General features: G+C 45.3%; 1 protein-coding gene across 1 annotated transcript; it reads right to left on the minus strand.

Annotated features, from left to right (window-relative positions):
- Positions 1–1,290: 1,290 nt before the first annotated feature.
- Positions 1,291–2,474, minus strand: LOC119308470. Its single transcript, XM_037584629.1, has 2 exons — positions 1,871–2,474; positions 1,291–1,752 (listed from the first exon to the last, which is right to left on the minus strand). Exons 1-2 carry the CDS (start codon positions 2,257–2,259, stop codon positions 1,500–1,502), a joined length of 642 nt encoding a protein of 213 aa, XP_037440526.1. The 5' UTR covers positions 2,260–2,474; the 3' UTR covers positions 1,291–1,499.
- Positions 2,475–14,424: the final 11,950 nt, after the last annotated feature.

Raw genomic sequence — 14,424 nt, forward strand, 5'->3', positions numbered from 1 at the left:
CACTGGCCCAGGCGGTTAAAATAGAGACGACCCTCGGGATGCGCGACTCCCAAGGGAAAAAGGCTAGGTGGCGAATGGTAAAACCAAGGTTGGGCCTTGCTGGAGGAGTTTTATTCAAGGCGAACTGTCAAGGGGTTCTCATTATAACCCAACCGCGTGAGGAACACAAAATCCGGGAACATAACACCGATATGACAGAAACTAGGGCGGCAAGAGTGGAACAAAACACCAGGCATAAGGCCGAGCCTTCCACCCTTTACCAAGTATATAGATGCATTAATTAAATAAGTGATATTGTGATATCCCAACAAAATATCAATGTTCCAACATGGAACAAGCTCCAATCTTCACCTGCAACTAACAACGCTATAAGAGGGGCTGAGCAAAGCGGTAACATAGCCAAACAACGGTTTGCTAGGACAAGGTGGGTTAGAGGCTTGGCTCAACAATATGGGAGGCATGATAAGCAAGTGGTAGGTATCGCAGCATAGGCATAGCAAAAGAGCAAGCAACTAGCAAGCAAAGATAGAAGTGATTTCGAGGGTATGGTCATCTTGCCTGAAATCCCGCAAGGAAGAAGAACGAGTCCATGAAGAAGACAAACGGACGTAGTCGAACGAATCCTCACAACACGACGTTACCGGATTACCGAGACGAAGTACACCGGAAAGAAAGCAAACAACATAGTAAACAACCACCACATAAGCATGGCACGATGCGCAAACAAGTATGATGCATGTCCGGTTTAATGAGGCATGGCATGGCAAAGTGCACAAACAACCCTACAAATTAAGTGGAGCTCAATATGCAACTCCGTTGCATATTGACGAAACACCACGTGACTTATTTAGTTTGATCTTGTTTATGTACCCAACAATATTAAATTTTGGTTAACATGGCAAGAGGTGAAACATGAGAAAACTACCTATCTAGGCAAGTTTAAATGAGGCCGGAACAACAAGCAACAAGTCCGAAAAATCCTCATGTGCATATTTTAGTTATGGTACTGTTCTGCCCTAAACCAAATTTTAGAGTTGTTAAACATGCAAAGCAATGCCACCATGTTAAACTAGGCATTTTTCCACCCCATTTACATATAAAGTTTATTAAATTTGGAGCTACGGTTAATTAGTTATGAATTAAAGCACTTTAACATGGCATACGAGCAAATTTAACCAAACAACATTTTAAACATTTTAAACATAGATGAAAATGACTTATAATGAAACTAGATGAAAAACTAAGAAACTTTCATATATAAATTGTTTTAATATGATGCACCGTTTGTGAGTTATTATATGCATGTTGTCTAGGGGCTTTTCTGAAAAAATGCAATCCTGCGGATAATAGACAAAAACGTTCTGCGGAAAAAATATCCCGGGCTGAATCTGGCCGGCCCAAAAGTGCACATGGACAAGGGGGCTGCCTCACCCATGGGCCAAGCCCAGATCTGGAGAGGTAGTAGCAGGGCCGCTCGATCGATGTGGCCCTTGTCCACGCTAGCGCTCGACCAAGTCAACAAGGGGGCAGCGCTGGTCGTCTCGTTCTGGGATGCTACTCGATGCTGCAAGCGGCGCGGAGGAGGCCGGGAAGACGGGGACGAGCGCCTGGACTCGGATCCGTCGAAGGGCGAGGGGACGGTGAGATCCGGCGGAGGTTGGAGCTCCAGGCGGCTGCGGAAGCACGGATCCGAGCGGAGAGCTTGAGGCGCTACTGCTGCCTGAACACCTCAAGGACGCCATGACGGGCTCCCTGTATGAGCAGACAGAGAGAGAGATATGAGAAAGAGCGTGAGAATGGAGAGCAAGGAAAGGAAGGCGCGGTGGTGCCTGAGCACCGAGCGAGGTAGGGAGGAGGCCAGCGGCATGACCTACTGCTGTTGCCGTCGGCGACGTGGACGTGCGAGGCCGCGGGGAGGCCATTGACTTGAACTCCGGCGGCGGTGGTCAAATCCATGGAGGGGACGGGGCTCCTCCTGTTCGGAAAACAACGAGATGGAGTTGCTGCTGCTGCCGGTTGCGGATCTGACGAGGCGGGGGCACGAGGTGGAGGAGCGCTCGAGCGCTGCTGCTCGAGGGCACGATGTCCATGGCGTCGGCGCAGAGTTTCTTCGGCGGCCATGGCGCCTGGCGTGCTCCTGGCCAGGGCGTAGCTGCTCCTGCAGAGAGAGTGACGTGAGGAGAGAGGCCATGGCAGGGGAAAATGGAAAGGGGGAAGGTGAGGAGGAGGAGAGGCACGGCCTTGGGGCCCGACGTCCATGGCGGAGGAGCTTCAGCGGCGGCGTTCGTCGTCGGACGGTGAGGCGAGGAGGGGCCAGGGACGAGGCATGGCTCGAGCAGGGGAAGGCTCGGGCGCGGTAGGAGGAAGCGGTTGGACGGTAACGCAAATCGAGGGAGGAGGGGATCTGGGAGGAAGAAGCTGATTGGCTCGACGCTGAAAACAAAAGGAGTGGCGGCGGTGTGGGGATTGGATGGATGGGACAAGGTCCCTAGAATTTAGGGTTAGGGGCTATATATAGCATGTAGGCGAAAAGAGAGGGATTTGGATCATCGGATTGAAATCCGACAGACGAGGATAAATATGCTAAGGAGTCCAATAAATAAAACAATGATATTTTGTAGATGTTTGGGGATGTTCCGGACCCAACGGTGATGACTATCCGGGTCGGGTCCGGGACAGCTTTCGGACGCGCGCTAGGAGGGCCGCGGGCTGACGAGAGAGGTTAGGTTGGACCTGGCGGTAGGTAGTGGGCGGTGTAGACGATCTCGAGCTGAGAGACGAGAAGAGAGGGAGGCCCGACGACTGTTTCCAGAGACCGAAAACATCCGACGCTAGACTGGCTACTATTGCCGCTATATTTATCCGCTGGGGCGTCAAACGAACTCCGAATGCGATGAAACTTGGCAGGCGGTCTACTCACAACAAAACAACACCGCATGCCAACTTTCAACCCAATCCGAGAACATTTTCTGGCCACTTATAAAATAATATTTCGGACATGTCGCGGGCGTGTGCAAGTGTGGTTGGGCTCAGAACGGATAACGGAGAGGACGAGGAGACCGGGGCGGATGCAAGTTTTGAAAACATGATTATGCAATGCAGATGATGACATGACAAGTTGCAACACGCAAGCGAATGACATGGCAACGACAATGAATAACTGGAAGACACCTGGCACATCGGTCTCGGGGCGTTACAATTTAACCGATCTTGGAGAAAGGCATTTGATTGATGATGAATCATTCTTACGTCAAATTTCAAAAAGAAGTTTGAGGATAGCTCCGGGAAGATTAGATGAGTCAGGTAAGATCCTAGGAAAAGACCTATGGGTTAGGGCACACTCAAAAGAAACACCGTAGAATGATTAAAAGAGAGAATGCACCGGTTGAATTAAAAGGCTTGAATGAGATAAACATCCTCAAAATAGGTTGAACGGATCTTGAATGATAAGACGATCCTTCTGAGATATCTTCAGCCCTCCAAAACAAAAGCATATCGAGAAGTGAAAGATTAAGAGGTACACCGGCATGAGAAAGCATTTGAAACAAGGAAAAGGATGTGATCAACAAAGCTTGAATTGAAACCACCAGAGAAGAAAGAGAATGGATAAATATGTACTAGAGGTTCCGTTAGGATCTTCATGAAAAGCACCGGATAAGAATATTCAAAGACAAGAATGGAGAGTCTTCACATGAATAAAATGGATACTTTATTAAGATATATGAGTCCTTGAAGAAATAGGGTGGGAGGGAGGGAAAACAAAGGCAACTTGGAGACGGATGAAACAAACACCGTTGAGAAGAACTGATACTTGATCTTGCGAATGTTGAAGTGATCGGATCCACTTGAAGAGAGACACACCGGTTGAACAAGATTGACATGACAATCTCGATTATCATGAAAGATTGGTATTCACATCGGAGTATGAGAACACCATTTAGGGAAGGTATGGAATCAACACTTGACATTGAAGCAACTCGAATACCACAACTCAAAATAAAACAAAGGATTGGCTTGCAGAATAAGCCGGAACAAACATATGATAGAGATTTCGTCCGAAGTTTTCATGGTGGGGCCTACACGGGCTCGATCGTACATCACCATCATGTACAAGGCAGTGCACATGACATACGAAGCGTCCCCGAGTCGGCATAGCCAAGGACTCTTTAAGACACAACGAGACCACTGTAAAATCAACCGTGGATAGGCGGACCACTAGACGTCGAACCCCAATTTCATATCATACATCTGTCGGAAAGATATCCTAAGAGCTACTTGAATTCCCACTTATAAACTCCCGAAACTTTCCAGTTATGCAATCAAGTGTTGGGGATACAGGGGAAGCATAATATCTCACCCAAATCTAGCAAATCCTACATCCAACTGTATCCATCCTTCAACACATAACCAAGAAACCTTCGGAAATCGTTTACCTCAACCTTCGAAAAGCATCCGTTATACGAGTTATGGCAATACTCCTGAACTCCCACCCCAGTACTGGGTGGCGTCGAGGTTATCTCACCAACAACTGCATAAAAGAGATTTTCGATGTCAGCGAAACTAACCTCAGGTATTCCAGAACTGCAACGATAAAATTGTGACGACAACACCTCGGAGCTCAACTCCCCAAGACACTGCCACAACCCCTAAATGTCAGGAGGCACCAAGAACAATGTTCTCGTCACAGAACCATCAGAACGATTCCAAGATACCTGCGTGATCCTAAAAAAATTAGTGAAAAATTTGAGAAGAGAAGAGTCAAAACTCTACGTCAGGATGCCTCACCAGAGCGACGAAGGGACTGAGGAGTAAAAAGAATTCCTAACTCTCCGATATATATAATTCCTAAATGACTCAAAACATTTCTAGACTCAATAACGCCAGCCATTCGATCAAGCAGGGGGCTCCTAAGGTCAGGGAAGGCTCTGATTACCAACTTGTAACGCCCTCGATGCGGCTATATCTCCCACATGTCGAAGCACGACTTAGAGGCATAACCGCATTGAAAGCAATGTCGCAAGTGAGGTAATCTTCACACAACCCATGTAATACATAAGGGAAAGAGATACATAGTTGGCTTACAATCGCCACTTCACACAATTACAGGAATAAAGCATTACATCATACAAATACACACAAGGTCCGACTATGGAACCAAACTAAAAGAAGACTACCCCAAAGCTACACAGATCCCCGATCATCTCGATTGGGCTCCAGTACTGATCAACTAGAACGAAACAACACAAAGGACAAGATCTTCATAGAGCTCCTCCTTGAGTTTGTCTGCGTCACCTGCTCGGTAACATCGGCACCTGCAAACTGGTTTTGGAAGTATCTGTGAGTCATGGGGACTCAGCAATCTCGCACCCTCGCGATCAAGACTATTTAAGCTTATAGGAAGGGTAAAAGGTATTAGGTGGAGCTGCAGCAAGCGACTAGCATATATGGTGGTTAACATACGCAAATGAGAGCGAGAAGAGGAGGCAAAGCACGGTCGAGAAACTATGATCAAGAAGTGATCCTAGAACAACCTACGTCAAGCATAACTCCAACACCGTGTTCACTTCGCGGACTCCACCGAGAAGAGACCATCACGGTTACACACGCGGTTGATGTATTTTAATGAAGGTCAACTTCAGGTTTTCTACAACCGGACATTAACAAATTCCCATCTGCCCATAACCGCGAGCACGGCTTTCGGAAGATCATATCCCCGCAAGGGTGTCCCAACTTAGCCCATCACAAGCTCTCACGGTCAACGAAGGATATTCCTTCTAGCGGGAAGACCCGATCAGGCTCAGAATCCCGGTTACAAGACATTTTGACAGGTAAAACAAGACCAGCAAGACCGCCTGATGTGCCGACATCCTGACAGGAGCTGCACATATCTCGTTCTCAGGGCAACACCGGATGAGCGCTCCGTACAACTAAAACCAGCCCTCAAGTTTCCCCGAGGTGGCGCTGCAAAGGACTCTAGTTCGGACCAACACTTATATAAGCACTGGCCCGGGGGGGTTAAAATAGAGATGACCCTCGGGATGCGCGACTCCCAAGGGAAAAAGGCTAGGTGGCGAATGGTAAAACCAAGGTTGGGCCTTGCTGGAGGAGTTTTATTCAAGGCGAACTGTCAAGGGGCTTCCATTATAACCCAACCGCGTGAGGAATGCAAAATCCGGGAACATAACACCGATATGACGGAAACTAGGGTGGCAAGAGTGGAACAAAACACCAGGCATAAGGCCGAGCCTTCCACCCTTTACCAAGTATATAGATGCATTAATTAAATAAGTGATATTGTGATATCCCGACAAAATATCCATGTTCCAACATGGAACAAGCTCCAATCTTCACCTGCAACTAACAACACTATAAGAGGGGCTGAGCAAAGCGGTAACATAGCCAAACAATGGTTTGCTAGGACAAGGTGGGTTAGAGGCTTGGCTCAACAATATGGGAGGCATGATAAGCAAGTGGTAGGTATCACAACATAGGCATAGCAAAAGAGCAAGCAACTAGCAAGCAAAGATAGAAGTGATTTCGAGGGTATGGTCATCTTGCCTGAAATCCCGCAAGGAAGAAGAACGAGTCCATGAAGAAGAAAAACGGACGTAGTCGAACGAATCCTCACAACACGACGTTACCGGATTACCGAGACGAAGTACACCAGAAAGAAAGCAAACAACATGGTAAACAACCACCACATAAGCATGGCACGATGCGCAAACAAGTATGATGCATGTCCGGTTTAATAAGGCATGGCATGGCAAAGTGCACAAACAACCCTACAAATTAAGTGGCATGGCAAAGTACACCACGTGACTTATTTAGTTCGATCTTGTTTATGTACCCAACAATATTAAATGTTGGTTAACATGGCAAGAGGTGAAACATGAGAAAACTACCTATCTAGGCAAGTTTAAATGAGGCCGGAACAACAAGCAACAAGTCCGGAAAATCCTCATGTGCATATTTTAGTTATGGTACTGTTCTGCCCTAAACCAAATTTTAGAGTTGTTAAACATGCAAAGCAATGCCACCATGTTAAACTAGGCATTTTTCCACCCCATTTACATATAAAGTTTATTAAATTTGGAGCTATGGTTAATTTGTTATGAATTAAAGCACTTTAACATGGCATAGGAGCAAATTTAACCAAACAACATTTTAAACATTTTAAACATAGATGAAAACGACTTATTATGAAACTAGATGAAAAACTAAGCAACTTTCATATATAAATTGTTTTAATATGATGCACTGTTTGTGAGTTATTATATGCATGTTGTCTAGGGGCTTTTCTGAAAAACTGCAATCCTGCGGATAATAGAGAAAAACGTTCTGCGGAAAAAATATGTCCCGGGCCGAATCTGACCGGCCCAAAAGTGCACAGGGACAAGGGGGCTGCCTCACCCATGGGCCAAGCCCAAATCTGGAGATGTAGTAGCAAGGCCGCTCGATCGATGTGGCCCTTGTCCACGCTAGCGCTCGACCAAGTCAACAAGGGGGCAGCGCTGGTCGTCTCTTTTTGGGATGCTACTCGATGCTACAAGCGGCGCGGAGGAGGCCGGGAAGACAGGGACGAGCGCCTGGACTCGGATCCGTCGAAGGGCGAGGGGACGGTGAGATCCGGCGGAGGTTGGAGCTCCAGGCGGTTGCGGAAGCACGGATCCGAGCGGAGAGCTTGAGGCGCTACTGCTGCCTGAACACCTCAAGGACGCCATGACGGGCTCCCTGTATGAGCACATAGAGAGAGAGATATGAGAAAGAGCGGGAGATTGGAGAGGAAGGAAAGGAAGGCGCGGTGGTGCCTGAGCACCGAGCGAGGTAGGGAGGAGGCCAGCGGCATGACCTACTGTTGTTGCCGTCGGCGACGTGGACGTGCGAGGCCGCGGGGAGGCCATTGAGTTGAACTCCGACGGCAGTGGTCAAATCCGTGGCGGGGATGGGGCTATTCCTGTTCGGAAAACAACGAGACGGAGTTGTTGCTGCTGCCGGTGGCGGATCTGACGAGGCGGGGGCACGAGGTGGAGGAGCGCTCGAGCGCTGCTGCTCGAGGGCATGATGTCCATGGCGTCGGCGCAGAGTTTCTTCGGCGGTCATGGCGCCTGGCGTGCTCCTGGCCAGGGCGTAGCTGCTCCTGCAGAGAGAGTGACGTGAGGAGAGAGGCCATGGCAGGGGAAACCGGAAAGGGGGGAAGGTGAGGAGGAGGAGAGGCACGGCCTTGGGGCCCGACGTCCATGGCGGAGGAGCTTCAGCGGCGACGTTCGTCGTCGGACGGCGAGGCGAGGAGGGGCCAGGGACGAGGCATGGCTCGGGCAGGGGAAGGCTCGGGCGTGGTAGGAGGAAGCGGTTGGACGGCGGCGCAAATCGAGGGAGGAGGGGATCTAGGAGGAAGAAGGTGATTGGCTCGGCGCTGAAAACAAAAGGAGTGGCGGCGGCGTGGGGATTGGATGGATGGGACAAGGTCCCTAGAATTTAGGGTTAGGGGCTATATATAGCATGTAGGCGAAAAGAAAGGGATTTGGATCATCAGATCAAAATCCGACGGACGAGGATAAATATGCTAAGGAGTCCAATAAATAAAACGATGATATTTTGTAGATGTTTGGGGATGTTCCACACCCAACGGTGATGACTATCCGGGTCGGGTCCGAGACAGCTTTCAGACGCGCGCGCGAGGAGGGCCGCGGGCTGACGAGAGAGGTTAGGTTGGACCTAGCGGTAGGTAGTGGGCGGTGTAGATGGTCTCGAGCTGAGAGAAGAGAAGAGAGGGAGGCCCGGCGACTATTTCCGGAGACTGAAAACATCCGACGTTAGACCGGCTACTATTGCCGCTATATTTATCCGTTGGGGCGTCAAACGAACTCCGAATGCGATGAAACTTGGCAGGCGGTCTACTGACAACAAAACAACACCGCATGCCAACTTTCAACCCATTCCGAGAACATTTTCTGGCCACTTATAAAATAATATTTCGGACATGTCGCGGGCATGTGCAAGTGTGGTTGGGCTCAGAACGGACAACGGAGAGGACGAGGAGACCGGGGCGGATGCAAGTTTTGAAAACCTGATGATGCAATGCACATGATGACATGACAAGATGCAACACGCAAGCGAATGACATGGCAACGACAACGAATAACTAGAAGACACCTGGCACATCGGTCTCGGGGCGTTACATGCATCTCCTAGATAGATCTTGCGTGATCGTCAGAATTTTTTGAAATACTACGTTCCCCAACAGTGGCATCCGAGCCAGGTCTATGCGTAGATGTTATATGCACGAGTAGAACACAAAGGAGTTGTGGGCGTGGGTATATACATATTGCTTGCTGTCACTAGTTCATTTGTGATTCAGTGGTATTGTTAGATGAAGCGGCTCAGACCGACATTACGCGTACGCTTACGCGAGACTGGTTCTACCGATGTGCTTTGCAGATAGGTGGCTAGTGGGTGTCTGTTTCTCCAACTTTAGTTGAATCGGTTTCAATGAACAGGGTTCTTTCTGAAGATCAAAAAACAATCACTATACTACGTTGTGGTTTTGATGCGTGGGTAAGAACGGTTATTGCTAGAAGCCCGTAGCAGCCACGTCAAACTTGCAACAAGAAAGTAAAGGACATCTAACTTGTTTTTGCACGGTATGTTGTGATGTGATATGGTCAAGACGTGATGATATACAAATTGTTGTATGAGATGATCATGTTTTGTTTAAGTTATCGGCAACTGGCAGGAGCCTTATGGTTGTCTCTTTATTGCATAAGATGCAAGCGTCATATAATTGGTTTACTTTATCGCTATGCGATAGCAATAGTTGCAAAAGCAATAGTTGGCGAGACGACCATGTGATGAAACGTTGATAAAGATCAAGATGATGGAGATCATGGTGTCATGCCGGTGACGATAGAGATCATGACGGTACTTCGGAGATGGAGATCGAAGGCACAAGATGATGATGGCCATATCATGTCACATATTTTGATTTCATGTGATGTTTATCTTTTATGCATCTTATTTTGCTTAGTAAGACGGTAGCATTATGAGATGATCCCTTACTAAAATTTCAAGGTAGAAGTGTTCTCCCTGAGTATGCACCGTTGCGATAGTTCTTCGTGCTGAGACACCACATGATGATTGGGTGTGATAAGCTCTACGTTCACATACAATGGGTGCAAGCCAGTTTTGCACATGCAGAATACTCGGGTTAAACTTGACGAGCCTAGTATATGCAGATATGGCCTCGGAACACGGAGGCCAAAAGGTCGAGCGTGAATCATATAGTAGATATGATCAACATAGTGATGTTCACCATTGAAAACTACTCCATCTCACGTGATGATCAGACATGGTTTAGTTGATATGGATCACGTGATCACTTAAATGATTAGAGGGATGTCTATCTAAGTGGGAGTTCTTAAGTAATATGATTAAATTGAACTTTAATTTATCATGAACTTAGTCTTGATAGTATTTTCATATCTATGTTGTAGATCAATTGCTCGAGTATAGCTTCCCAGTTTTATTTATGATATGTTCCTAGAGAAAACTATGTTGAAAGATGTCAATAGCAATGATGCGGACTAGCTCCATGATCTGAGGATTATACTCATTTCTGCATAGAAGAATTATGTCCTTAATGCACCGCTAGGTGACGGACCTATTGCAGGAGCAAATGCAGATGTTATGAACGTTCGGCAAGCTCGGTATGATGACTACTTGATAGTTTAGTGCGCCATGCTTTACGGCTTAGAACCGGTACTTCAAAAACATTTTGAATGCCACGGAGCATATAAGACCTCTGACAAGTACTTTACCTACAAGATGGAGGAGAATAGCTCAACCAGTGAACATGTGCTTAGAAGTCTGAGTACTACAATCGCTTGAATTGAGTGGGAGTTAATCTTCCAGATAAGATAGTGATTGACAGAGTTCTCTAGTCACTCTCATCAAGTTACTAGGACTTCGTGATGAACTATAATATGTAAGGGATGACGAAAATGATCCCCGAGCTCTTCGTGATGCTGAAATCAGTGAAGGTAGAAATCAAGAAAAGCATCAAATGTTGATGGTTGACAAGACCACTAGTTTCAAGTAAAAGGGCAAGGGAAAGAAAGGTAACTTCAATAATAATGGCAAGCAAGTTGCCACTCCCATGAAGAAGCCCAAAGCTAGACCCAAGCCTGAAACTGAGTGCTTCTACTGCAAAGGAAATGGTCACTGGAAGTGGAACTGCCTTAGATACTTGGCGAATAAGAAGGATGGCAAAGTGAACAAAGGTATATTTGATATACATGTTATTGATGTGTACTTTACTAGTGTTTATAGAAACCCCTCAGTATTTGATACTGGTTCAGTTGCTAAGAGTAGTAACTCGAAACGGGAGTTGCAAAACAAAGAGAGACTAGTTAAGGGCGAGGTGATGATGTGAGTTGGAAGTGATTCCAAGGTTGATAAGATCACCATCGCACACTCCCTTCACCTTCGGGATTAGTGTTGAACCTAAAATAAATGTTTTTTGGTGTTTGCCTTGAGCATAAATATGATTGGATCATATTTATTGCAATACGGTTATTCATTTAAGTCAAATAATAATTGTTGTTCTATTTACATGAATAAAACCTTCTATGGTCATACACTCAATATAAATGGTTTATTGAATCTCGATTGTAGTGATACACATATTCATAATATTGAAGCCAAACGATGCAAAGTTAATAATGATAGTACAACTTATACGTGGCACTGCCGTTAGGTCATATTGGTGTAAAGCGCATGAAGAAACTCCATGCTGATGGACTTTTGGAATCACTTGATGCTTGCGAACCATGCCTCATGGGCAAGATGACTAAGACTCCGTTCTTCGAAACAATGGAGCGAGCAACAGACTTGTTGGAAATAATACATACTGATGTGTGCGGTCCAATGAGTGTTGAGGCTCATGGCGGGTATCGTTATTTTCTGACCTTCACAGATGATTTGAGCAGATATGGGTATATCTACTTGATGAAACATAAGTATGAAACATTTGAAAAGTTCAAAGAATTTCAGAGTGAAGTGGAAAACATCATAACAAGAAAATAAATTTTCTACGATCTAATCGCGAAAACAAATATTTGAGTTACGAGTTTGGTCTTTATTTGAAACAATGTGGAATAGTTTCGCAACTCATCCCACCTGGAACACCACAATGTAATGGTGTGTCCGAACGTCATAACCGTACTTTATTAGATATGGTCCAATTTATGATGTCTCTTACCGAATTACCACTATCGTTTTGGGGTTATGCATTAGAGACAGTTGCATTCACGTTAAATAGGGCACCGTCTAAAAATCCGTTGAGTCGACACCGTATGAACTATGGTTTAGCAAGAAACCTAAGCTGTCGTTTCTTAAAGTTTGGGGTTGCGATGCTTATGTGAAAAAGTTTCAACCTGATAAGCTCAAACCCAAATTGGAGAAGTGCGTCTTCATAGGATACCCAAAATAAAACTGTTGGGTACACCTTCTATCACACCTCCGAAGGCAAGATCTTTGTTGCTAAGTGTGGATCCTTTCTAGAGAAGGATTTTCTCTCGAAAGAAGTGAGTGGGAGGAAAGTAGAACTTGATGAGGTAATTGTACCTGCTCCCTTATTGGAAAGTAGCTCATCACAAAAATCAGTTCCAGTGATTCCTACACCAATTAGTGAGGAAGCTAATGATGATGATCATGAAAATTTCTGATCAAGTTACTACCGAACCTCGTAGGTCAACCAGAGTAAGATCCGCACGAGAGTGGTACGGTAATCCTGTTCTGGAGGTCATGTTACTTGACCATGACGAACCTACGAACTATGACGAAGCGATAATGAGCCCAGGTTCCGCAAAATGGCTTGAGGCCATGAAATCCAAGATAGAATCCATGTATGAGAACAAACTGTGGACTTTGGTGGACTTACCCATTGATCGGCAAGCCATTGAGAATAAATGGATCTTCAAGAGGAAGATAGATGCTGATAGTAGTGTTACTATCAACAAAGCTCGAATTGTGGCAAAAAGTTTTCGAAAAGTTCAAGGTGTTGACTACGATGAGATTTTCTCACTCGTAGGGATGCTTAAGTCTGTCCAAATCATGTTAGCAATTGGCATATTTTATGAAATCTGGCAAATGGATGTCAAAACTGCATTCCTTAATGGATTTCTTAAAGAAGAGTTGTATATGATACAACAAGGAAGTTTTGTCAATCCTAAAGGTGCTAACAAAGTGTGCAAGCTCCAGCGATCCATCTGTGGACTGGTGCAAACATCTTGGGGTTGGAATATACGCTTTGATGAGTTGATCAAAGCATATAGTTTTATACAGACTTGCAGTGAAGCCTGTATTTACAAGAAAGTTACTGGGAGCACTACATCATTTCTAATAAGTATATGAGAATGACATATTGCTGATCGGAAATAATGTAGAATTTTCTGGAAAGCACAAAGGAGTTTTTGAAAGGAGTTTTTCAAAGAAAGACCTTGGTGAAGCTGCTTACATATTGAGCAGCAAGATCTATAGAGATAGAACAAGACGCTTGATAAATTTTTTCAATAAGTACATACCTTGACAAGTTTTTGAAGTAGTTCAAAATGGACCAGTCAAAGAAAGAGTTCTTGTCTGTGTTGCAAGGTGTGAAGTTGAGTAAAGGCTCAAAACCCGACCACGATAGAAAATAGAAAGAGAACGAAAAGTCATTCCCTATGCCTCAGTCATAGGTTCTATAAAGTATGCTATGCTGTGTACCAGACCTATTGTATACCTTAGCATGATTTTGGCAAGGGATTACAATAGTGATCTAGGAGTAGATCACTGGATAGCGGTCAAAATTATCCTTAGAGGACTAAAGAAATATTTCTCGGCTATGGAGGTGAAAAAAGAGTTCGTCGTAAAGAGTTACATCGATGCAAGCTTTTGACACCGATCGAGATGACTCTAAGTCTCGATCTAGATACATATTGAAAGTGGGAGCAATTAGCTAGAGTAGCTCCGTGTAGAGTATTGTAGACATAGAAATTTGCAAAATACATACGGATCTGAATGTCGCAGACCCGTAGACTAACTTCTCTCACAAGCAAAACATGATCACTCTTTGGGTGTTAATCACATAGCGATGTGAACTCGATTATTGACTCTAGTAAACCCTTTGGGTATTAGTCACATGAAGATGTGAATTAATCACATAAAGATGTGAACTATTGGTGTGAAATCACATGATGATGTGAACTAGATTATTGACTCTTGTGCAAGTGGGAGACTGAAGGAAATATGCCCTAGAGGCAATAATAAGGTTGTTATTTATATTTCCTTATATCATGATAAATGTTTATTATTCAAGCTAGAATTGTATTAACCGGAAACTTAGTACATGTGTGAATACATAGACAAACAAAGTGTCACTAGTATGCC

Source organism: Triticum dicoccoides, chromosome 1A, assembly GCF_002162155.2.
Source record: "Triticum dicoccoides isolate Atlit2015 ecotype Zavitan chromosome 1A, WEW_v2.0, whole genome shotgun sequence".
Taxonomy (NCBI): domain Eukaryota; kingdom Viridiplantae; phylum Streptophyta; class Magnoliopsida; order Poales; family Poaceae; genus Triticum; species Triticum dicoccoides.